Genomic DNA, 25,933 nt, shown 5'->3' on the forward strand with positions numbered 1-25,933 from the left:
GGGTCCTTAAAAAGTCTTAAAACCCATTTTCCTAAAATAGGGGCTTTAAATGTCTTAATTTTTCTTAAACTTTAATCCAAGGGTCTTCATTTTTTAATCTTAGGCCAAGTTTACACATAGCCGTCTATTTACAAAAACGGATATTTCCCTCTCTACGTTTTGAAAAATACATTAATCCCTGGTTTTTCGCGGGGGTTACGTTTCAAATAGAACCCGTGATAAGTGAAATTATTATAGATAGATTATAGATAGAAAATGAAAAGTGATTATGAAAAAAAATACAATAAGTACAGTAAGACAAATTGTGACTCGTGTGTATTTCACTGCTCTTCTGATGCCGCTGCATCCTGACTCGCTCTGTAGCGTCTTTTTCTTCTAAAGCCTGCGGTGCAGGTGTGCTTTTTCGAGAGAAGAACATATTGGTAGACTTTTTTCTTTTGGGCAAAAAGATTGTGAGCTGAGAAAACTCCATTAACAGGGCGATAATAATCTACTTTTGACAATAACTATTTAGTCTACAACTCTACATAAATTATTCCCATGACGTGAGTCATGTGACTAATGTCAAGTTTAGAGCAGAAAAACGAGCTAGCTAGCTGTTTAAGAAAAGAAAATTTGTGAGAAATTGACTTGGCTATTTCATATTTAACGCTAGTTAGACCTGATGGATGAATTAGTGACAATAACGAAGCCTAAAGCTGGAGAATGTGACGTTACAGCTCGGCCTAACGTTACTCCTTCCACGTCTGATGAGGCGTTTCATCAACCGTAAACACATGTAGCTAATAACCCAGTCAGGAATTTTTAATAAGGTGATATAAGCAGAATAAAACACATTCAAAAGTTATTATAAGCCAGGCTTGAAACTTGACACATTAAAAAAAAGGGGAAAAATAAGAATTACAAGTGGGGGTCCCTGCTCTGTTTCTCTCTCATCCAAGGGGTCCCTGGGCTAAAAAAGGTTGAAGACCCCTGGTCTAAAACGTTAAAGTACGTTAAAGTTGATTGAGCATCACTTCCCAGCTCCTCGCAGCTCTGTGAAGCTTCAGTTATTTATCAGACGAGGTGAAACTCTCTGTTGGAGCAGAAACGAGTCACTGACCTGTTCCCACCGCCACCGCAGGAGGAAGACGACCAGAACCTGTACACGTCCATCCAGCGGCTGCGGGACCGGACCAGCGAGCTGTCCACGCAGGTGTCCCTCCTGGAGCGGTCCGGCTCGGCCGACCTGAGCTACCAGCAGAGCCTGGAGGAGCTGCGGGCGGCGCAGAGCCAGCTGAGCGAGCTGGTGGAGGCCCGGAACCGCAGGTGAGCCTGGGGGGTTTCTGTTGTCAGACCTGAAGTTCTCCGGTTCCGGCTCGTAGTTGTGAAGCTAAAAACAATAGTCCGACAGCGTGAACGAGGTCAGTGCCTGAAACAAAACTAAATCTGGGAATGAGAGGAAACGTAGAGGCCCTAACTGTCGTCGTGCATCGGGTATCCATGGAAACGGGGAGCGCTCTCCTCCTGGTGCCGTAGCATAAGATCAAAAGAATTTAAAATTGAATAACAGGATAAAAGAATAGAATATAATTTAAATAAAGTAACGGGCTGGTGTGCAGGTGAGAGGAAGATATGTGACAAAAAAAAAGAAGAAATTAGCAAATAATAGATGAAAATTACAGAAGCGTATTGCATTCACTTGAGAAAAAGTTTTCTGGATTAACAAGATAATTACCTCAGAATTCCGAGAAAAGTTTTAAGAAAAAAAAAATCTGCTCTGTTTTTCTGAATTAACGAGATAATTATCGCAGAATTCTGAGAAAAGATTTAATTAAAAGAAAATCTGTTCTGTTTTTCTGAATTAACCAGATACCTCATCCCATCAGAGTCGGAAGTGGGCTCCCCAAACCATAATTAACATCACAACTTGCAAGAAGCTGTCATTCACTTGAGATCTTGATTTCAGGGAAGCAAACATGTTCCTGTCCAGTTTAATCCAGTTTTACGTATTTTTCTTTTGGTTTGAAACATTGGGAGATACTCTTGTCTTCAAGTTATATAAATGGTATTGTTATTAGTTTGTCGACTTTGCGCAGCCACCTCAGGACTTTGCAGAAAGCATTTTTTTTTTTTTCATTAAAACTTTTCAGAATTCTGGCATAATTATCTCGTAAATTCAGAAAAACAGCAGATTTTTTTTTCTCAAGTGAATGCAATACACTTCATCTATTTAGAAAATAGATGAATATCAGTAATAATGTAAGAAAACAGCAAAAGCATAAAAAGAGAAACATTTAAAAAATATATAAGGAAAGAAAAGAAAAGTTAAAATTAGTGTATTCATTCATTTTTCCTTTAACAGTTCAGTCCAGAAGTTTTTTTATTTTTATCTTTTCTTTCTATGTCACCGGGGTGCGTTGGAAATAAAATGATCCAGACGAGATCAAAGTGTCGACTTTCAGGTTAAATCAGATTCTAACTGAAGAGAAGTTACATCCCCACATGAGGTCCATTCCCTCCCTAAACGGTCCGGAGGATTGATTTGGTGTTTGATAGCTGATTGACTGGAGCTACTAAAGTGAGGGTCAAAGGTCATCGTTATCAGACCAAATAAATGTCTTTAAGTAATAAATGGTGAATAACATATTCTGTTAAACCTGTTAGATTAAAGGTCTTTACTTTGGTCTTTTATTCTGTATTTCTGCACGTACCTGATAATCACTCGTCCTCGTCTCCAGGCTGATCGAGAAGAAGCGGCGGGAGAAGCTGCGGCAGCAGGTGGCGGCCAAGCGCAGCTAGTCCTCCCGGCCACCAGAGGGCGCTGAGCCTGCAGCGACGTGACCCCGCCCCCTCTCCAGGGACGAGCTCTCTGCCGTTCGTTACTGGAAAAGAGAAGAAAAGAGACGCAACAGCACAAGTTCCTTCTTAGTAAAACGAGCCGGCAGCAGCAGGAACAGACGGAGCATCTCAAGGACTAACGCCACTAAACTAAGCTATGAAAACAATCACAAACTGGAGCCTGAAACACATCCACAGCAAACATGCAAGAGGCGTTTCCACGGAAACGGTGCTGACAAACGATAAGCCGACCGTTCAAATATTTCCAGAGAATTTGGAAGATGAAAAAATGATTGAAAAACAGCAAGTTCTCCACCAGCGTCCGACGCTTGTGAGCTAAACGAAAGAGAGGTCATTAAAGGGATGAATTGATGAAGGTTTGGTGAGAGAAACTGCACTGGGAGTGAGTCTGGATCCAGGTCCAGGTCTGGGTCTAGATCTGGGTGCGGCCTTGAAGAAAACCTTTCAGATTTGGGGTAAATCTGGCATTAACTGCACCCAGGTCTGGGTGCAGATCCAGGTCTGGGTCTAGATCTTGTTCCAGGTCTAGATCTGGGTGCAGCCTTGACGAAAACCCTTCAGATTAGGGGTAAATCTAGGGATTCCCGGTCTTTTAGGTCCCTTTCCAGCCGCTAATCTCCTGAACTCTGCTCTCGGTGTGTTTCAGACCCCAGAAGGAAACAAAAGGGAAACAAAACTCAGGATCAAAGTTCTGGACGGACGGCGGGAGCCGACGGCACACGTAGCAAAAAGTGCCTTTGTAGTTGTTCGCTGCGCCGAGTCGGTCGCTTTCTCCACAACCGGAGACGATGACAGCCGGGGGATCGGCGTTCCGGGGGATCGGCGTGCCGGGCGTCTCGGGCCGGAGCCGGTTCCTCCCGACCAGGACCAGCTCTTGTTTGGGGTTCTGCAGAACCTCCTGGTCCCCCTGGGAGAGCACTAAGGGCTCTAACAGTATCCTCACCCCCTTCAGAGATGCTCCACCGGGCCGGGAGGCGAGCGCCCCCCTGATGTCACGGGACCACTCAGAAATAAAGGGCTATCTGCCAGAAAAGGGGCGGAGCTCTCCTTGGTTTCACATCTGGACCCCACGGATCAGCTGGCAGCAGATGGATGGGACCCCATGGCTTCACCCCCCCCCCTGATCGTGTATATAACTTCTTTTATTTATCAGATGAGACCATATTACCAGAAAGCTGACTGTAACTTTATGTAGAAATGAATATCCTGCTCCTGAAGCGCCCTTTAAAATGTCCCTGTGGACGTGAACCCTCGTCCCCGCGGCCCGCTGCGCTGCCTCGGGATTTCTATGCAAAAGGTCTTGGTCTGGCCTCCAGCCCTGATGTCGGACCCACGTCGTGTTTCATCTCTGTTCCTAAGCCAACTGTCTCGTATTATTATTACAAACCTGTACACGTTTCCAGCTAATAAAGCTCTTTCATCTCGTCCAAAGTGTCTGTTTTTAAGAGAGATTGAAGGTACGTGACCCGGATCACTGGCTGTTGTGTCAAATACCAAGTTTCATACTCCAAACCAGCAGAGGGCGACCACACACAGAAGTGCTGGTGCTCCCAGGAAGTGCACTAATTGGGACCATGTTCACCTGTGCACTGAAAGGCATGACAGGAAATTGGTTTGGGCTCAGTTAGCTCCCATCTCACTGGTAGGAAAGAACCAGTTTTGAATGTGGATGTGATTGGGTTTTCTAGTTTAGTAAGTTCAATTTAAGTTGACTTAATTTGTTTATGCTAAGTTAAACATGATGTTACTTTATGTTTTAGTTAATATTGATCATTTGAGAAATTATTAAGTTAAGAAATTAACTTTGAGAAGTTAATTTAGATGTTTGAGTAACACTGAGTAACATGTATTATTTAGAAATCTTAAAGGAAACATGATTACTGATAGTTTGTTTAAATTGAGTCTAATTAATGTCTTTTCTGTTTATCTTAACGGTTATCAACCTACTCTTCTTTATTCCATTCCATTATTTGATTATCCCTATTTAAACCATCAAACTAAACCCATCTTCAATTAAATAAAAACTTTGGAACTTAAGAAGATTTGAGTTGTCCTTTGCATCCTTCTACAATCGATAAAGCAGTTTTTCAAGTTTGGGCAGAGTTGTGGTCAGAAAAAACGCATAACTTGACAGTGGCCCATCAGAGTCGGAAGTGGGCTCCCCAAACCATAATTAACCTTGCTAAAGCCAATCACCAAAAGGGGACGGAGTCTGTTTGCTGAGGTTTTGATTCAAAAGAAATTATTTATATATAATTAACAGACATTATGCCATCTGTACAAAAGTTCAATGTTCAGCTCAGAGTTGGCACACTTGGTCGTGGAAGCAGGAGAGGATTAACCAAACGTGCGTCACCTATCCGTCCGCTGGAGTTTTCAGGAACCTTTTGAGGCAGAGATCCCCTAACTCAACATTTAAATCCAACCAGAGGATGATGACGTCCCTGTGAGACGTGAATCCCCGAGTGAGAGCCATCAGACCCGCAGGTCTGGATCCACGCGTGACGGCGGTGAGACTTTCCTTTCAGAATCACAATCAGAATCAAAGAAGTTTATTGCCAAGTATTTTTTTTCTTTTTATCACACACAAATAATTTGTTTTGGTGATTTGATGCAATACAAAAGAAGAAATAGTGAGATATAAAATATCAAGTAAAAAGAAAACATTTAAACATGGTGGTTTTAAAGTGCCGGAGTAGTGAGTCTGTACAGAGGTGACCGAGGATGTGCCTTAATGTGACGCATATGAGTGAATTAATGAATGAATGACGTTTTATTAAATCATGACAACACAAAAACAACACAACACCAAAAAAACATTGTGCACAGCATTGACATTTCACACAAAACCAATAATCATGTTGTAGCACGGCGAGTGCTACGGGGCCGACCGACAGGACAGAGGACACAGGTTTCAGTGCACAAACGGTTTTATTCACCAGATCCTAAACACCCACACGTGAACGAGCTCCTTCACAGCAGACCAGAGACCCTTTCTGCTGTGCAGCCATGCCTTATCAAGGCTGGCAGGGTGGAGAGGTTGATTGGCGCCACCTGTGCCCCAATCAACCTGAGTGGCTGCAGCTCCTCCACCCTGCCACACATGTGTTGAACAATGACTGAAAAGGCATAGGCAGAAGCAGAATGCTTATAAAAGCCTATCCTATGTTATCAACTTTCTTCTTTTTTTTGGCTACCAACCTCCAGAAAAGCAAAGAGACAATAGAAAAGAAAAGAAACAACAAAAGGCAAAGAAACATTAACAGATAGTCAATCGCACTTATAAGCTTCAAAAATAGCTTTACAAACCATTTTCTTAAAAACCAAAAAAGAATGACATGTTTTCAAATTTATGTTGGCATCATTCCAGAATTTAACTCCAGTAATGGAGACACGTCTCCTTTTCATACCTTTTTTAACTTTTTGTACAGTGAAATTGCAGACACCTCTAAGATTATAGGGAGTTTCCTGAATTGAAAAAACCTCTGTATTGAGTCAGGGAGCATTTTTGATTTTGCTCTGAACAAAATTTGCATGATTTTATAATAAAACAAATCATAACATTTCATAACATGAGAATTTAGAAAAAGTGGCTCTGTGTGAGCGTAGTAATCAGCCTTATTGATGGTACGTATGGCTCGTTTTTGAAGTTTTATTATTGAATTTAAGGTGGTTTTAAAGGTGGATCCCCACAATTCCACACAGTAAGATAAATAGGGAACAATTAATGAGTGGTAAATCAAATGCAAGGCCTTGGAATTCAGTACATTTCTGGATTTATACAGGATTGCAAGTGATTTTGAAACTTTCCCTTTAATGTAGTTGTTTCCATGTTAACTTTTGGTCAATGACAATCCCAAGGAATTTAGTCTCAACAACCCTTTAAAGATAATTTATTAACATCAAACCAAGTCTTGAGATTTTCCAGCTCCCTTTCTACACAACACAAAAGTTCCCTCAAATTCGTACCAGAGCAAAACAAATTGGTATCATCTGCAAATATTACATATCTAAAAAATTCTGTTACATTGCAGATGTCATTGATATAAAGAATAAATGAACCAAAAGCCCCTTTACTTAAAAAAAAAAAAAAGTTATACTGAAACAAAATTTAAAAGTGGTGTTTCAAAGTGTGATGGTGGAATGAATTAACTGCTGTACTTCCACAGGCCTCCGTCATGTCGCCACCTTTTCGTGTCCTTCAAGAGTACATGTTGGAACTCAGGTCCATGTAAATGAAATTTAATGAATGAAATGATATAAGATTGTTTTTTTTCTGTTATGTGTGGAGCTGCAGCAGCCACAACACAGCAACGGGTTACCAGCTTCTCCTCTCTGCGCTCCACGCCCCGCCCATTTTGGTCTCGACTACGAATCGGGAAGGAGGGGGAAGTGACATATGTCGTAAAGCAGTCAAAGTCGTAAAAATGTGTAGTTTTTTAGTGTGGCAGGGTTCCTACCATGCTCCTCAAAGTTACATAGAGGCAGTGAAGGCGATACAGACCCCTCAGACCATGACAGAGGTTCATTAAACCTGTTGGAAGTTGATGTACCATCACAATGACTCTGGAAATATTATATTAAGGTGGAAAAGTTACATAGTGCTGCTTTAAATAGCTGTTTTATATTTTTCTTGTTTCTTGTTTCAGTTTTTTCAGGATAAAGATTGAATTTCTCTTTGGAAGCAGTTGGGGCTTTGAGGAGGTCTTGAAGACCAGCTGATGGTCCGAGAGACTCCAAATGCAGATGAGTTGAAGATGAGAGGTCAACGATGTAGAGGAGGAAAAAAAAGGAGATTTTGAGCCTCTTATTTTTCTTCCTTAAGTTTGATAAACTGAAAACAGAGAAGGTATTCTTATGTCCGTTTTTGCTCAACAAAGAAAAAAGTCATTTCTATAACAGAAAAATAAATATAGTAATATGACCATTAAAAGGTGTTATGTCGGCTGGTCGCCACCAGGGGTCAGTGTGAGACTCAGCACTGTAGGGACCGTCGCTGGGAGTCCCACATATGTGTGTATGTTTGTGGACGGTAACATCACATGTACACGCAGGGACACATTCAAACATTGCTCTGCTAAAGAGAGAAGGTGAAAAGAGCAGAGGGAGCCGGCTCTGCCTCCATCTGGAGGGGCTCCTCCAGCTTTATGCTCTCTGGACTCCGGCCCAGCGAGTGAATAAGTGAGCTCCAGATCCCAGGCCACCGGCTGCCAGCTCATTTCTCAACGATGCATTAAGTCTTCAGCTGGAAATAATGTGATAACTGTGGTTCAGGGCTCTGGGTTGCCCACGGGAACTGGAATCTGTGCCTTTTTTCTTATTCTGGCTCGATTCCTCTCTTCACCGCCAGCTCCATTCGCTCACAATGTGTAGAGTCAAGTTTTGCACAATGTGCATAAATAATCTGGTCCAGTTTCTCAGGGGGAAGGAAAGAAAGAGCGCACATTCCTCAAAAGTGTCACAACCCGATCCTTGACTAAAACCGAGAGGGCCGATCAAAATGAGATGTTTATTTTGGTAATGTTAATAATAAAAATAATCAGTAAAAGTGGAACCCGGGCTGGCAGGGAAGAGCTCCCACACGCTGCCAGGGGAGGCCTTTTATCTCATGGATCCTGTAGGATACAGGGGCATCCAATCTGCAGCAATCAGAGACGGACATACACTAAAGCAGGGGTCTACAACCCAAAATGTTGAAAGAGCCATATTGGACCAAAAACACAAAAAACAAATATGTCTGGAGCCGCAAAAAATGAAAAGTCTTGTATAAGCCTTAGAATGAAGGCGAAAGGCGAAAGGTGAAATATCAAGAAAAAAGTCAAAATTTTGAGAAAGTCGAAATGTTGAGAAAAAAGTCAAGGAAATAATCAAAATTTCGAGAAAAAAGTCGAAATGTCAAAAAAGTTGAAATGTTAAGAAAAAAGTCGAAATGTCGAGAAAAAAGTAAAAATTTCGAGAAAAAAATCAAAATGCAGAGAAAAAAGTCGAAATGTCAAGATTAAAAAGGAAAGGAAAAGGGAAGAAAAAAGGAAAAAAAGAAGAAAAAAAGGAAAAAAAAGAAAGAAAGATGAAAAAAAAGAAGAAGAAAAGGAAAAAAAAGGTCAAACATTTTTTTTAAAAAGCTCCAGGGAGCCACCAGGGCGGCGCTAAAGAGCCGTATGCAGCTCTAGAGCCGCGGGTTGCCGACCCCTGCTCTAAAGGGATCACACATGCAGGGGCGGTCACAACAGCAAAACTCCACAAAACCAACCCAGCCTTGTCTGCAGAGAGACACCACCGTAGTAACTCACAATAACCATCTCTAGGAGGAGAAAAAGGCAGGAAATAAACAATCACTTCATGTTTTTGTGACACAAAGAAGCTTTAATGGGAGGGATGTAGGCGAGGATGGATAGGTAAGGTACATGTAGGAGCCATATTCATGTTTGTATTATTTCATGTAATTCTGCTCCTCACCACCAGGGGGCTGTATTTGCTGTGTGGCTCAGCTGATTCCAGGTCAACTGGGTTATTTAACCAGGGAAACCCAACACAGGTGTTGCTGATTGAAGAAGCAAACAGTCGAAAAGACTGTGCCTAGTTTGTTTTTGTGTTTTTGGATGTGAGCAATACGGTTTGTTGTTTTCGTTATGTTTTATGAGTTAAAGTTAAGAAAAATAAACCTGCGAAGCAACTGTGAATCAAATCCAACCTTTTGTCTGATGTGTTTGGAGTGCACGTCTAAACTAATCCTCCGTATCAGACTTGACGTTTAGGACTTAGGGCTGTTGGTGCTTGCGTTCGCGTCCGTTCACGTCCGTTCACGTGCACCACCAACCGCAACGTTGCTAGCGTAGTACGTGAGGAGAGCGCGTCGTACCAGCGGTGACCGATAGGGGGCAAGAGCAGCAGCAACAGTTGGAAAAGGGATCCAATATTTAGTAGTAGAGGTAGTAGCAGCTGTAGTAGCAGTAGCAGATTCGAACAACAAACAAGTTAACATGACACCATTGGATGATGTAGGAGATTATAACATTGATTTGGTTGCGATCTCGGCAAAGGAAACGGCGCCAGCGACCTCCGCGCCGTCACTTGTGGTCAGCTGGTAGCTGGTGGCGCCACTCGCAGCCACAGCGAGAACTGCAGGTCGCATACGGGTTCAGTGTCTTTTTGAGAACGTGCACGCCGACGCGTCAAATGAACACAGGATACGCATGGCGGCCATGATGCGTACGGGTTCTGAACTGCAAGTATATCTCAGGTCTTAGTCCGTTTAGATCGAAACCTGCTTCGGTTGGGATTACCGAGCATCAAGAGGAAGCAGACCTGTGACATTGTGAAATGACGTTTGGAAACCCCGGATGTGAGGGGCGTAAATGTTTGGAGTTGCGAGTCCTGATTGGATCAGTACGGTGGACGAGACCCACCATTGCTGAAAATAAAAGTAACGCTGCAAACAGAAACAAACGCTGCTGCAAATAAAATAAACGCTGCAAACAAAAAGAAACGCCGGTGCAAATAAAATAAAAAAACGACGCAAATAAAAAAGCCACAACGGAAGTGAATTACCGGGGACTATTTTTGCCGATGCACCTGGGGCTACTTGGCCTAACACATTAAAAATTAAACGTAGCGACGTTGAACACTAACCTTTTCACTTATTTTCTCATTCGTTGTTCTTCCTATTCCTCACTCTTCTTATTTCTTCCTTTTCACTTAAGTCCTCTTCGTCTTCTTCTTCTCCTCTCACGTAAAAAACACCGGTGCATCAGCAAAAATAGTCCCCGGTAATTCACTTCCGTTGTGGCTTTTTTATTTGCGTCATTTTTTTTTTAATTTGCAGCGGCGTTTCTTTATATTTGCAGCGTTTCTTTTATTTGCTGCAGCGTTTCTTTTTATTTGCAGCGTTTATTTTATCTGCAGCAGCGTTTGTTTCTGTTTGCAGCGTTTATTTTATCTGCAGCAGCGTTTGTTTCTGTTTGCAGCGTTTATTTTATTTGCAGCAATGGCGGGTCTTGGCCACTGTAGATCAGTACCGGAGCTACAGAGCAGCCAGAACCAGCACCATCACACCAGGACACTGTTCATCTAAGCTGGCCAACTGGGGTATGTGTTGATCAGCGCTGATGTTATCAATGTCCGTGGTAATCTGTGTGCACACATTTGCGTAAACCCAATGCGTTGGTAGCAGATGCTACCAGAAAAAATACGTTTTGGGACAAAATGTTGCGCAACACAAACTCATCTGCGGGCTTCTTGATTATTAAGCCAGTTCACGTTACGTGGCCATTATGGGTGAATAGGAAAAGGGCCAGTTCAGTCTGGAGACTGAACTTGGTGTGGGTGCAGGGGTGCAACCTGGAAAACATGTGGTTACAGTAACATCCAGAGCTTGGTTGGGAAAAATAAAGATTTGTAGTGAATGTTACGGACATAATTCACCTTATTTATCAAGTGTGGTTCTACACACCGTTCATTATTAAATGCAGTATGTTGTCCTTCATGCAACTATGACGGTTCAGGGATGAGGCCCCTTTAAATGTGGTCATGACGTTGAGCTCCATGCGGTTCTAGCTACTGGACAGCTCCATTTTGTGTTTCAGTGTTCTGAGGTTTTCTAATGAACTACACACGTTTTTTGAATGGGAAATTGTCCCCGCGTTTTTCTGCAATTCCCACACTGGTGACCCCGACGTTTGTCTGCTGGACGTATCCAGAGACACGACACGACCATGTCTACGAACGCTGTTACCCTCAAACTCCCCGAATTCTGGGAATCATCGGCATCTGCATGGTTCGCCAGAGTCAGAATTTGGTATACTGTCTAAAGTAAAACAACATATTGCTCACACACAGGTCACAGATGCAAATATCTGACCTGGAAACAGCAGTTTAGTCTCTTCTATCATGGGATCCTGCCATAGAATCCTGGGTCCCCCTGGGTCCTTGGACTTAGTTCATAAACATTAAAGTGTGTGCTCGTACAGTAATAATTCCAATATGAAAAAAAAGCAATTCAAATAGTGAAATGACCTTTTCATGACCTTGATTTATGGCTTTTGATTTGTAACGTCTAATCGGAGGATCCTCTGTGAGACCGAGTCCATGCTTGTTAGGACGTCTGCATGTAGGCAGAGGTGTCAAAAGTATTCACATTCATTACTCAGGTAGAAGTATAGATACTAGAGTTTAAAAATACTCCTGTAGAAGTTGAAGTATCAACTCAAGTTTTTTACTCAAGTAAAAGTATAAAAGTACTGGTTTCAAAACTACTTAAAGTATAAAAGTAAAAGTAATGTAAGGGGGAAAAAAGCCATTAAGGACAAAAGCCATTGAAAATGAATGTATCTTAGTTTAATGCAAATATATTAAAGAACCATATATGTGTACTATTGAGCATTAACATGTGTTTCAGAGAGCAGGAGATATGATGACTAGTTGCCTATAAGTATTGTAATGGTGCAAAAAGTCAAACTTCAGAGGCATGTTATCATTTATCCTAACCTTTATTGGAATGTACATCCAAGTTTAGTTGCAGGAATCTGAGGGAACGGATGTAAGAACAAAACTGGACAAGAACATCTGAAACAACCACAACCAAATTCACTCTATCCGGATGGAGCAATTTAACTGGATAGTTTTTTTTAAAGGCCGAAATGAAATAGAGTAACGAGGCTGTTTTTAAAATGTAAGGAGTAAAAAGTACAGATAATTGCGTGAAAATGTAATGAGTAAAAGTAAAAAGTCATCTGAAAAATAACTACTCCAGTGAAGTATAGATAACCAAAATTTCTACTTAAGTAAGGTAACAAAGTATTTGTACTTCGTTACTTGACACCTCTGCATGTAGGACAGGCACGGCCGGGCTGCCTGAAGAAACGTCCGGATGAATCTGAGCAGCTGGAGACGAGGCTGCTGCCTAAAGACCCAGGAGTGTCTCAGATTAGACAACAGGACGGCCACGTGCTGCTGTTCATGCACATTTCTTTGTATTCAGACATGAAAGAAAATGTCCCTTCCCTCTGAAAGACCTATACATCTATACATTCAGTGCATCTACTCCAAGATTTGGACTTCACTGGGAACTTGTAACATCTCAACACTACACCTCTACATGCGCCATAAAGCAAAGAAGAAGAAGAAATAACTTGTACAATAAAAAATACACAAGTAGAATAAATAAATAGTTAAATAAATAAAATTACATATTGCATTTATAATGTTACTAAAATTATTTAGAAACTGTTAAAGACACATTTTGTAATGTTTATCAATTACTGAAAATGAAAATAATTGAAATGTAAACATGACAAAACCGACCTATTTTAGGTTGAAATTTCAAATGAAATGTATTAAACCAAATATTTTATACAACATGTGCTTATCTTTTATTTTAGAGTGAAATGCTCAACATCTAAAAATGTCTGCTTGTTTAAATCCGGACTCGTGCTCAGTATTTAATCACATTCAAGCTTTTAGAAAGACTGTATTCAGGCACACGGAGGTAACAATTAGCTGCAGGCTGACACGATGGTAATTAAGCTCAACAGAAGCACATCTGCGCGTCCTTGAGGCTGACGTGAAGAGGAGAAGTGGATGTAAGAGACCCGAGACAGGAAAACAGAACAATGGAAACTATTGAGAGAAAAACCCCAGAGGGGTGATCAGAACCACGTAGCCAGTAACAGAGACCTCAGGTGACGACTCGGTTCTGCTCCGATGTTGTTTACTCACCTACCATGATATCTGGCATCAATAACTATGTCAGTTACAGTTCCTAATTACACAATCAAAGGATCTAAACCTGGATGTTGCTGTGAAACAGCCATCATTTGGATGCCAGTCCATTTTTCCATACGTGCTGTCTCTGGTTTCTGAAATGCAATTAGATAGTTGTGTTAATTCGATCCGCAGCGCGGCGGCCTCCCGTTTGTTCGGCCATCTGTCTGCCTTCACGTCTACGGCAGAAACAAACACATCCGATGCACGTGTCTGTAAAACATGATGTAAAACCTGAACGTGTGATGAGGGACACTAAACCTGCCGTCAAAGAGGAGCTTGTGAGCTGTGATGCTCGTAGGAAGAGACGGGGCAGGATGAAGCTATTATTCTCTTCAATTAACTCGATTCAGGTGTTTTCTACACCTGCTTCATTGTGTTCAGGATTTGAGGGTGAAAGAGACCAGGTACATCCTGTACCGGCTGCCCGTCCATCACAGGGAAAACCTCCCCAATCAACCCAACAGTCCCGTCTGGCCGGTCCTGCTTTCATTTCGGACTTCTTCATTTGAGAGCACAAACCCGCTGCAAGGAGTTCCTTAACGAAGCATTTTCTTTTTTTTTCTTTTCTTTTTATCCCGATTTTTTTTTCCGAAAAAAAGAAAGACATTTTTCTACAAAACAGCAAGATATAAATCTACACTTTTTACACAGAATGGAGAAAACACAATAGGTTTCTTAATATCGAGCTCCCATTGGTCGTTTATATCGTTGAAAGAAAATAGAGGTTATAGTAGGCTACGTGAAAAGGAGTTCTTTGTATCTGCACTCGATTGCTCTTCCTCCAGAAGACCCGGATGTCTGGCACAGTAAAATTGAAATTGAATTGCAAGAACTGAATTTGAATTGTGAGAACTGAATGTAGATTCAGTTTTTCAATGCAATGATTCAAATTAAACAATACAAATTCAAATTATGTGATTCAGATTCAGTTTTTTTTATGCAATTATTCAAGTTGAGCAATTCAAATTCAAATATAAATTATTCAAATTCAGTTTCTAGTGGCACATATTTCTGCCCATAGAACCGGCTGCTTCTTTTCACCAGACAGGGTAGGGCTTCTTCTCCGGCCAGACCAATCAGCATTTTCATCAGAAAGCATTGTATGACTATAGTTTGCTTCTAATCTTAAGACTTAGGTTTAAAAGTGTCCCTTTTTGGTGATGGTTGAAGGTAAACTCAGTTCAGGTGCCTTTTATGGCGCTTTTCCACCAGCACCTACTCGGCTCTACTCAACTCAGCTCGGCCAATTTTTTTTTTCCACTACAATTCAGCACCTGGAGCAGAAGTAGGAGCTTGGAGAAGCTGCTGTGACGTATTTGATTGTGTGATCTAAACGAAGAAGACAACAACACTAAAGATGTAGAACATGGAGGAGATGATAGATGTGCTGCTGGGTCTGTGGCTTGTGTTCGATATCAAATTAAAAAAGGAGAGTGAGAGAAGCTTCAAGCGGCAACGCTTTTTAATGTTTTTTAGTTTGTCTCGGCGCTGCTGAAAAGTCCGTTGGGAGCCACGAGCAGCTATGAAGTGACAGAGCTCCTGGTGGATCTGGTCGTTCCTTATCGCCCGTCTAGATCCCTTTTTAATTCTCTCCTCAGCACCAGGTTTATGAACATCTGCACCTCAGAGTTGGATCATGAAACAGACTTTTGAGCTGCCATTGCCTGTTGAATAAAATGAACAAGAAACCGCCGTCAGAGTCGCTCTTTTTCTGATGTCACATCCTGACTCAGACGTCTGACTCCAACCCCCGACCAATCGGTGGCCTGTAGTGTGATGACATCACAGCCCGACTCAGCCCGATTAGAACCTCGGCAGAATAGTTACAGAAAAGTATCTACTCGGCACATTAGACCCCTAGTGGAGAAGCGCAAAGGCGAGTCGAGTCGGGCTGAGTAGGTACTAGTGGAAAAGCGCCATAAGAGACCAGGTACATCCTGTACCGGTTGCCGGTCTATCACAGGGCCACAGAAAACCTCCCCAATCAACCCAACTGTCCCGTTTGGCTGGTCCTGCTTTCATCTTGGACTTCATCCAAGAGCACAAACCCGCTGCAGAGCGGCCAGCATGCAGAGCGGCCAGCATGCAGAGCAGCCAGCATGCAGAGCAGCGCGCTGCCAGGAGCTCCATAACTCAGCAATTTTCATCAAAAAGCATTGTATGACTATAATTTGCTCCTAATCTAAAAATTTCGGTTTAAAAGTTTCCCTTTTTGGTGACGGTTAAAGATAGACCTGGTTAAGGTGGGCCGGAGTCATGCCTTTACTTTGGCGGCTGTGAAGCAAGACAGCAGGGGGACACTTCATGATGTTCCCGACACTTTCCCTCCTCAGCTTTCTTTATTCTCCATGCACACACATGTTAAGGCTGGATTATGGTTCTGCGTTAAATCGACGCTGAGCGTGCACCGCAGGTTGCGCCACAATGAGGCCGCCACGGTGCACGCCACGCCGTGCCTGACGTGCACCTCCCAAAACTTGTAACTACGCGTCAAGAGGTCGCAGACTCAACGCAGACGGAGAGGGCTGTGATTGGTTTGCTTGGTAGCAACGCATTTCCGGTTCCGGTTTGTGAAGCAGTCGTGAACTTTCAGCTCTTTTCTTCGTGTGTGTTTTTTGCACAATAGTTGTCCTTATCTATTTGATTCACTGTGACCGGAAAAGTCAGATAAACCATTCAGGAAAAGAACGCACCCCCTAGCGGTCGCGGGTGGTACTGCACCGCAGCGAAATGGAGTGACAGAGAAGTCCGAAGGGTTCACGACGGCGTCACGGCAGCGGCGTGTGCTCTGCGTTGGTGTAACGCAGAACCATAATCCAGGCTTTACCGTTAACTCATTGTTGTCTTTGTCTCAGTTATTGTCTCCGTCCTGCCATCTCACTCCCCTGGATCTGTCAAGGCATCAACCGGTGTCAGGAATTTAATGGCTGCAGCGCATCCCATTACCTACAGTTTATTGAATGTGAAGAAATCTAAATTCCTGCATAATTAGATACTTTTTTTTTTTTAACATGTTTCTTTATTGGGTAGTCCATGTAGATTATATTACACAATAAACATTTTTTTAATGGGTTCGACAGAATACCCCGTTTTATATTTTACCACACACACAACAAACAAACAAACAAAAAAAAACGAATAAAATAAATAAGGACACAAAACTTAACATAACAAACACCCCAAAACACACACACTGCAAAATACGTAATTATAAACAGGTCCCAATTACCAATCAAACTCTGACTGAATACAATAATAATAATAAGAAAAATAAAGTAATAAAATAAAATACAGGACACTCAAAACAACCACAACAAAAAATAAAAATAAATTAAAAAAAAGAAATAAGATAAATAAATAAAAATTTAAAATAAACAGACATAAGAGGAACCCTAAAAAAATTAGACATGGTTAGCAATATCATACTTCCCTGTAATTAAATTAAATCAGATTAAATTAACCTTCCAAGGATGCCAAAGAATTAACAAAAGAAAGAATAGGTTCCCAAATATAAGAGAACTTATCAGAGCAACCCCTAATACCGTATTTAATTTTCTCTAAATATAAAAATGACATCAGGTCTTTCAACCAAGAATTGGGAGATGGAGGTTTTTGGTCCTTCCATTGAAGTAGAATACGTTTTTCGAGCTACAAGAGAGGAAAAAGCAATTATATTAATCTCCTTCTTAGTAAAACTATTAAAATCTTCAGGTACCCCAAAAATAGAAATTAAAGGGCTAGATTAGATATTTGATGGTAAGTAAAATGTATTTATATAACACTTTTCACAGAGAATCCTCACATAATAACACAAAGGTAGTAAGTTATCTTTGGGGGTACATCCAGGCCTCAAGAATGCCCAACTTGCACATCTGGTAAGGAAACACCAGTGCCGGGATGTAAATACATGTTCTTGGTTACATATGTATGACATGCTCCCATGTAGAAAATATTGATAATACTGCATCCATAACAAAACTATAACTCTGCAGAGGCAGAATCTGCGCTGGGAAGCCTGAATAAATCCAACATTACGAGGGAGGGGATCTGTTGAGCTGCTCCATGAAACCAGGACGGGACAACGTTCCTCTCCCGAAACTTCTTCAGCTGGGCTCCTCAATTCCAAGATGCTACTCGGTTGTAGCATCTCCTGTTTTTTCTCCTGATTTTGTTGTATTTTGTTGAGTAGTTGTATTCTTTTATCTGCCGTTAACGCAGAAAACCCACCAGTGACAGCAGAACCACTCTCCTCTGCTGTTTGTCCTTCAGTTTTCATTTGCAGCGCCGCAGAATCTCTCAGAGGTAATTGGTGTTTTCCAGGGTCAGCAGAAGGTCTGAAATGCCACAGAAGTGCAAAGCTGTCGTTTTAATAGAGCGAGTGTTCTTCACCGCTATTGAGAAGGAGTGCTGCTTGGAGATAAGCGTTGCCATGGGTACCGTCTCACAGGGCTTTGCTCCATCTCGTCCTGCACAGCAACAAGCTATTGCTGTGAAAGACTGGAGGATAAACTCACTCCTGTATGTGCACGTGTCTGTTCTGCAGCAGGACATGCTGAGCGTGCCGCGGTTGCCAGATCCTGTAACAGAAACAAGTGATCAGATCTACCAGAACGAGCCAGAAAAACACCCAACTGGGTTCTCAGGGAAGAAGCCAAACTCACATGATCCTAAAAACTCACTTCTGAGAAAGCAAGAAATCCTTGTTTCGAGAAAATTAGAAGACCATTTTAGGCTATAAATATATTTTTTGCTTAGAATAAGAGTATTTTGACTATATTTATGGAATACTAGGCTTATTTCTAAAGGGGCTGGTTTTGTAGTATCAACTAACCAATGAGAGCCAGGCCATCAGTGACAATATTATCAGATATTTTTATTAAAAGTTTTTAATTATCATCATCATCATCATCATCATCATCATCATCATCAATCATTTTAGATACTAATGCAGCTTTTAAAAAAGTGGTTATGAACCACATGATGTGCATGTACCGTATTCAGCTTCACTCAGGCTTTAAAACTGAATAGATCCAGGGTTCGAATGTTGGTTTACTGACATTTTGCTCCACACATCATCGTTGCAGAGCGCCCAAATACTGTATTCACCTGCAAGTGTCACCTGCATGTGACAAACAATACAATACAAGCTTTGCATGCATTTATTTTTTGAAAAGTTAAAAGCTTATTGGGGCAAAAAGCGCCACAAACAAGAACCTACATATTTTAACTACAACAACAACAAAAAGAACATATTACTCATAATATATATTCCTGATGAGAGGCTCTCCAAACACGTGAGGTGAGTGCTGGCTCTGATGTTCTTGGCTGTCGCTGCACAGAACCAGACGGCGGTGGAAGGAGTTGCTCAGGGTGAGAGGTGTCAGGTAAAGGGCAGCGGGCGGGGGGGTTGATGGGGTCTTTGGCAGGTACAGCTGCCCCTGTAGGCTCTCTGGGTGAAGAGTGACAGTGTGAGAGGAGCACCTTGCAGACCGGGGTCAGGGGTCGGACAGTTAGCACAACGCCTGCACGGATGTATCATCTTATCACCGTCAGAGAGACGAGACGTTCACATGCATATCTATCATAAGCTAAATGTTCAACATTTCAGAGTCTGAGAGTCGAGGACTTTGTTGGGAAACTGGCCACGGTGTAAACCCGTCATCTCCATCATTGAGGTCACTTGTCACAGTTGATGAATTGCCGCCAGCAGAATCTACGACACGGGAGGATGAACTTACCGCTCCTGGATGTGCAATGCGACTGTGATGAGGGTTCAGGATTGTCTAAGATTTGGCAGCAAGAGCTGAACCCAGGAAAGGTAATGAAGCCAGACTCCATCACCAACCCAAATGTGATGTGAAACAACAGCGCGATCAAAACGTTGCTTTCTAGATACAAATGGGCTTCACCAAAAGCCTGCAGATGTTGTAATCACTCGGGAACTAACAGACCTACATGATCCACCGAGCGGTGCCCATCAACCCTCCTTCTCTTTCCTTTCCTCAGATCAATCTTCAGTCATTAATTAGAAGTATCTCATCACCATCATTGTTCTCCATTGTTCTTGTAGTTTGTTGTGCTGGTTTGCCCCCTCATTTTCTCTTCTGCGCACGTCTGCAGGCCAGAGCTTCAGGAGCTGCATGGTATTGTAGCAGCATCTTTACAAGTCCACCTAAAATGATCAATTAAACAACTGCAGCTCTGCAGCAAGTGCACTAAGACCAACAAAGTGGACCACATCAGTCCACATCAGTCCAGCTCTGAGGTCTTTACACTGGCTGCCTGTCCATCAGAGGATGGACTTTCAAGTTCTGATACTGGTCTATAAAGCTCTGAATGTACATCAGTGACCTCCTGACCCAGTATGAACCTTCCAGATCCCTCAGGTCTGCCCAGAATGACAGGTTTGATTAAAATGACTAAAGTACTATTAATAAGCATCAGAGGTTAGTATTCACCAGGTCGTACAAAATAATTGACTGAGACATACGGTGGGCGTGCTACAGATGGGTTTCTGGGGCTTTTTGATCTTATTTTACAAGATAGTGTCACGCAGTTCAAGGCTTCAAAAGCACAGAAACCTAAGGCTCCTGTACAGTCCATGATCCTTTTAATGCCCGACTCTCCCAACCAACAAGCTTTCATGTCCTGCAGCAAGAATCTGTTGCTGGTAAGCAGAAGGTGCAACTATTTGCTGATCCAGATTCCAACCAGACACCTCCTCATCAAAACTCAATTACCTATACACGAATCCAGCAAAACCCGGAAGTCGAGCGGCCGCCATTACTGCGGTGGCGGCTCCGCTCCTCCGCTCCAGCCTAATAGATCCATGGCTCCAGCCCATAGACATATACGTATAGATCCATGCTCCGCTCCCATGGATCTATTACTCCGCTCCCTGCCAGGCTCTCTTAATGTATTTGTATCATCGGAAAACTCCTGTCCCGGTCACGTGCATTTGTTTTGATAGTGAATGAAGACGGGAGGGACTTTCAAAACTACTTTTCTGTTTCACCAAGTGAACAGACGGAACGCAAAAAAAAGATGTTAAACTGCTTGAAAGGAACTGGAATTTACCGGGATACCTTAAACAAGGAAGCCAGGGAGCGGTATATGGAGAAAATAATGATTATGAACGGTTTGGATCCATATGAAATCACTACTAAAGAATGGAGCTGCGATGAGGATTTACTGCCGCAGTTCTGCAGAACCAATGTCTTACTACCTTGTTTAGTGTTTGGCAGCTGCTTTGGTAAATGTTTGACTCGCCATGTGTTTCAATAAATTTGTATAATAGTACAACATACAGTACATCTTTTTTATTACTCTTACTTCTCTTTTCTTTTTTTTTACCGCTATATTATGGTGAAGATCGAGGCTCCGAGGCGTGAGCAATATTTTTCTTTTCCTTGTGAGATTATTTTTTTCTTCTGCAGCTACAAATAGAGTTGATATTTTTTCCTCAACAAACTAGTTTTATCTGCAGATTGGGGTTATGTATGTATGTATTCTGTATCATCCGGAGCTGAGATAGTTCTGCCCTTCAATTAGAGACCTGTAATTGCGTTTTTTTTGGTCATCGGACGCCAGGCGATCAATAAAATATTCTTGGATACCTAAAATAAAACAAAACATAAACAGGTGTTGTTGTTGTTCTTTTTTTTTAATCACGTAGCCTTTCCATAATGATTACATTTCGCGCTGCTAACGTCACACGTAACGTATGCTATATTACAGTGTTTAATCATACACTCCCTTATCTCCCTATTCCTCTATTCTTTCCTGCTTATCGCTCAAACAAATCATTATTTATAAATTAACATCAGCATTAATTTAAGATACCTTCATTATTTATGGAAGGCCACTGTCTAACATCATCAATCCAGCTATAATGATGCTGTAGAGCGTCAGGTTCCAATAACAGCGCTGCGGTGGCAGATTGACACCTGCCACCGCAGCAATGGCGCCGCCGCAAGATGGCGGCGCACACAAACCGGTCGCCGGATTCGTGTATAGATCGCTCCAGCCAAAATACTAGCTTTGTCAGCACTGATCACGCTTGCAAAACATTTATGTAGCCCTGGATCCCCTGAGCGCACACGTGCACAAGTGATGAGACGGGAGAAATCAGCGGGCTACAGACCAACCTGAACTTTCAAGGCTGGAGGGGCCTCCTGTTCCTGTTCCTGTTCCTGTTCCTGCTCCGTCCAGTCCACCTGGAACACCTGACTCAAGGAAACTGTCAGACAAAGCAAGAATATTGTCAGGTACCAGAAGAGGAAGTCCTTGAGCTCTCTGCTGGTGCCACAGTTGCTTAGATTCAATATCAGTATCGACTTCCAACTGTTTCACCTCTGTGGAACCACAGTGTTGTTTCTTTTATTAGGATCCCCATTAGCAACAACATTAGCTATTCTTCCTGAGGTCAGACATACACACAATACACACATTAACACTTAATACATAACAGACATACATTATACATGACAAACAAAACAATAATAGACACAACTCCCTTAGTCACAAACAACACAGAGGATGGCATAAATACATAGAAATTAAACCAAATAAAACACCTTCATAAACAATACCTGCCCGAAATTACCTTATCTTAAAATTCTTGACCACTTTTCTCCTTTATTGTGATAAGGTTTACACTACCTATTAAAACTTCATTCTGTTCCTTCCAAATGTCAAATCACAATTCATTACATTTTAGAAGATATTGTTTTAACTGAATCTTAAACCAATCTTTGCTACATACATGAGAAATATGAACTGCTATAGAGTTCCAGCCAACCATGGCTCTGTAAAAAAAAGTTATCGGTATCATACAGGTACCTGTTCTCACCCTCGGTAATATGTTTATTTATGTTTATTTATTTATTAATTTTTTAGCAATATAAGACAAATTGAAAAATAAATGTAAAAACATTGAAATAACATGCAAGGAAAGGAAGAAGCCTGGTGGCTTATATAGAATCCTTTCCATATATGAATAAAAAACAAAACAAAAGCTACACAAAAAAACAAAAAACACAAAAGAAAATGTAACTCAGATTAAATAATAAACACTACAAAGATGAAACAATAAGAAAGTTATTTAAATATTTTTTGAATATTGACAAGGATGGTGATGATTTAAGAGATTTATTGAGTGAATTCCACAGGTAGGGGCCTCTGTAAGTGATGAAAGATTGATGTTTCCATGTTCTACAAAACGGTAAATTAAAATCATCTTAGTGCCTTGTGACATAAGAATGAATATCGGAATTAACACAAAAGAAATTATGAAAAGAAGAAGGAAGATCTTGTATATAATTTTTAAATTTGAACATAAACAAACATATTTGATTGGATAATAATGAATATTTAATGATATGATAATATGAACCTCCTTTCTGATGTAATTCTTGTACTGTAACCATGGTGAGCAAAATGATAGTAGCCTATAATCTGTCATACAGTTGTTTCGGAGATCGTGTCACCAGTATATTCCTCAGAAAATTTAACAAAGTATAAGTAGACATTTGTCTTATACATAACCAGCCTAGATTATTATGCATGCTGGAGACATTAGATCTATAAGGACACAATAGAGCACAGAGCCCAGAGGTGTGGTTTTTCTTGGTTGCAGATGGTTGAGTTGGCCCTTCAACTGAGCATCGTCTCCAGAGCCAGTAGAACCACTAGCAGCAGAATGGGGGATTCATTCCCCCAAGGTGAATCCAGGAAGAATGAAAAGGAGTCACAACCTCACCATTAACATAATTATGGACCTCAGGCTCCGCTGAACCCCCCGAGCTTCAGCTGCAGACATCCAGCAGCTCTCCTCAGAGGATGGACCAGCAGAACCACCAGGCACCTTAACAGACTCAGGACATGAGGGCAGTATAGCACGTGTGGCACTTCCTGCCAGCTTGATCTGCTCTGTGGAGACTGAAGCGACCTGCTCGGGTACAACCTCAGGAGAGTCTGCAGCAGGTCCAAAACCCAACGTAGAGACCATCAAGCGGCTTGTAGGGTATATAGGGTTTATTTGAGTTATTTGATGCCGTGCACAGATGTAAAGCGTCATATTTGGAATATATGGAGAGTGTGGATTTCAGCGGTCTGGGGAGTGGGGTGGATGAGTCGTAGCGACTAGTGACCTTGCAGTGTTCCAAAATAATTTCCTTTCTTTTGATACTTGATTTCTTTATTCTGTGTGAATTGTACATTCGAGTTTGTATTTCTGAACTATGCACAATGGTGAAATAATTTAACCCTTGAAAAATAGAGAAACCTTTGTTGTTTTGATTGTTGTTACTTTCTTGTTTTGTTTGGGGTTTTATGCATTTATTTATTTTTTCTTTTTTTTTTTCTCTTTCCTTTTCTCATATAAAACTAAACTGGGTGTTGCTTTATGATATCTCATAAATATCTGACTTGTAAGGAAATATGATTCGAATGCTGGACAATAATTCAGCTGTCCTTGTTTCCTTTTATGTAAGAAAACTCTTATTTTTGTGTGTCATTGGAAGGATTTTGAAAACCAAATAAAGATAATGTTTAAAACAAAACAAAAATGTAATATTTCTCCAACAGGAGGCTTTGGCTAGTGTATAGTCTGTCTTTCATGGAGCCAAATATCTTTTTGTGAAGCTAAATTAACTCAATAATGTAAATAAAATTGTATTTGGAAAAAAACATAAACATAAATTTAACATTTAATAATGCATTTTAATCTGACATTTTCTTTGTGAAGATCACTAAAAAATATAGTTTTTTACTGTCGACAGCTCCGGTACTGATGCGAGTGAAGTTCCTGTGATTCCATCACAGCCTCGGTTTACGTCTATCGTTATTACTCGCTCTTGTGTGGCTCCCGTCTCCAGTGTTGTGGCGTCTCTGTCTCTTAATGTCTCCCTGGGGACGTTTTAGGCTTCGTACATTCTCACCTCATTTACTTCAGCAGCCCTGAGGCTGCAGACGGGCTGCAACTGCATACGTACGTGGGAGGCCGGGTGAGTCTGTCCTCCAGGCTCTAAGTGCTCGTCCTGGTGACATCATGGGATTCAGAAACAACCTCACTCATATACGGCATTACGAACACGCAGAACAGGGACCAGCCATTCATGCAGCCTGGATGACACAAGCTCACGTGAATCTGACTAAAGCACTAACTTGGGGTTACCTGGGGAAATGCTGCCCCCCCCATCTCTTCCACAAACACAGCAAAGCGATTTATTCATCAAGTCATCATCCTTCTTGCACGCATGGCCGTTATTTCCCCACAGTCTTTGTTTAATTGGTCGTGGACTCTTGAGGGCGTTGGACCAACGCACTTTATCACTTTATCAGCCCCCGACCAGCAAAAGCTGCTCCTACGGGGGCTGATGTTGATTTAATTTGCTTGTTAATCCGGCACAAACACACTTTTCTGTCAAGCCTCAGGTGGAGATCGAGCTTTTAGTCTCCCAGGCTGCAAAGAACCTCCAGGTCACGTCAGTTAGCCAAGTGTTGGTTAGTTGAGGGTCCTGTTGGAGCTCTGGCAGGTAAAGTGTCCGTTCAGGCAGCGCTTGTTTCAAATCTTGTTCCAGTTGCAACACCAGAAGTGAGAAATGAGAACAGATTCAATCAGGATGGATGTGAGGTAACGTTAGTTAGCAATGTAGCTTAGCATGAGCTAAGAGCTAATGTGTGGTTTTGAGGTTAGGTGGGCGTGTTAAAACCACTTCAAAGACGTAACTGACCCTTTGTCAGCCTTCTGATTGGTCCCTGACTGGCCAATCAGAAAAATAATTCTCTGTTGCTACATACGGGTCAGAATATCTGGTTGGACCAAACATCCATCTCTCTCATTCACATCAATGGAAAAGGTGTAGTTTTTACTTGCTTTGTATCAAAATTTAAATCACTGGATTATTTTTTTAAACTTTGTATTAGTAAAAGGAACACTTGTAGTGTTGTGAGAGTGCAGCGCATTTTTATCCCCAAAACTGGCAGAAATCCTACCCCCCCTTTGTGTTATTATAAACATGTTATAAACATGTTATAAATTAGTAAATAACTGAACCTACCCCCCTTTGTGTTATAAACATGTTATAAACGTGTTATAAATTAGTAAATAACTGAACCTACCCCCCCTTTGTGTTATAAACATGTTATAAACGTGTTATAAATTAGTAAATAACTGAACCTACCCCTCCTTTGTATTATAAACATGTTATAAACATGTTATAAATTAGTAAATAACTGAACCAACCCCCCTTTGTGTTATAAACATGTTATAAATGTGTTATAAACATGTTATAAATTAGTAAATAACTGAACCTACCCCCCTTTGTGT

General features: G+C 41.5%; 1 protein-coding gene across 4 annotated transcripts in view; it reads left to right on the forward strand.

Annotated features, from left to right (window-relative positions):
* The window catches only part of LOC133458677 (1-phosphatidylinositol 4,5-bisphosphate phosphodiesterase gamma-1-like), a 75,585-nt gene extending 71,313 nt beyond the window's left edge, over nucleotides 1-4,272 (forward strand). For 3 of the 4 annotated variants that reach the window (XM_061738835.1, XM_061738837.1, XM_061738838.1), the window contains 2 exons: nucleotides 1,124-1,308; nucleotides 2,721-4,272. In XM_061738835.1, the coding sequence (XP_061594819.1) occupies nucleotides 1,124-1,308; nucleotides 2,721-2,781 (246 nt within the window). In that variant the 3' untranslated portion in view covers nucleotides 2,782-4,272. The remainder of the gene's footprint in view (nucleotides 1-1,123; nucleotides 1,309-2,720) is intronic. The other variant, XR_009783961.1, reaches the window with a different exon arrangement.
* The last annotated feature ends 21,661 nt before the right edge of the window (nucleotides 4,273-25,933 follow it).

The sequence above is a fragment of the Cololabis saira genome, chromosome 13 (assembly GCF_033807715.1).
Source record: "Cololabis saira isolate AMF1-May2022 chromosome 13, fColSai1.1, whole genome shotgun sequence".
In the NCBI taxonomy this organism is placed as follows: Eukaryota; Metazoa; Chordata; class Actinopteri; order Beloniformes; family Belonidae; genus Cololabis; species Cololabis saira.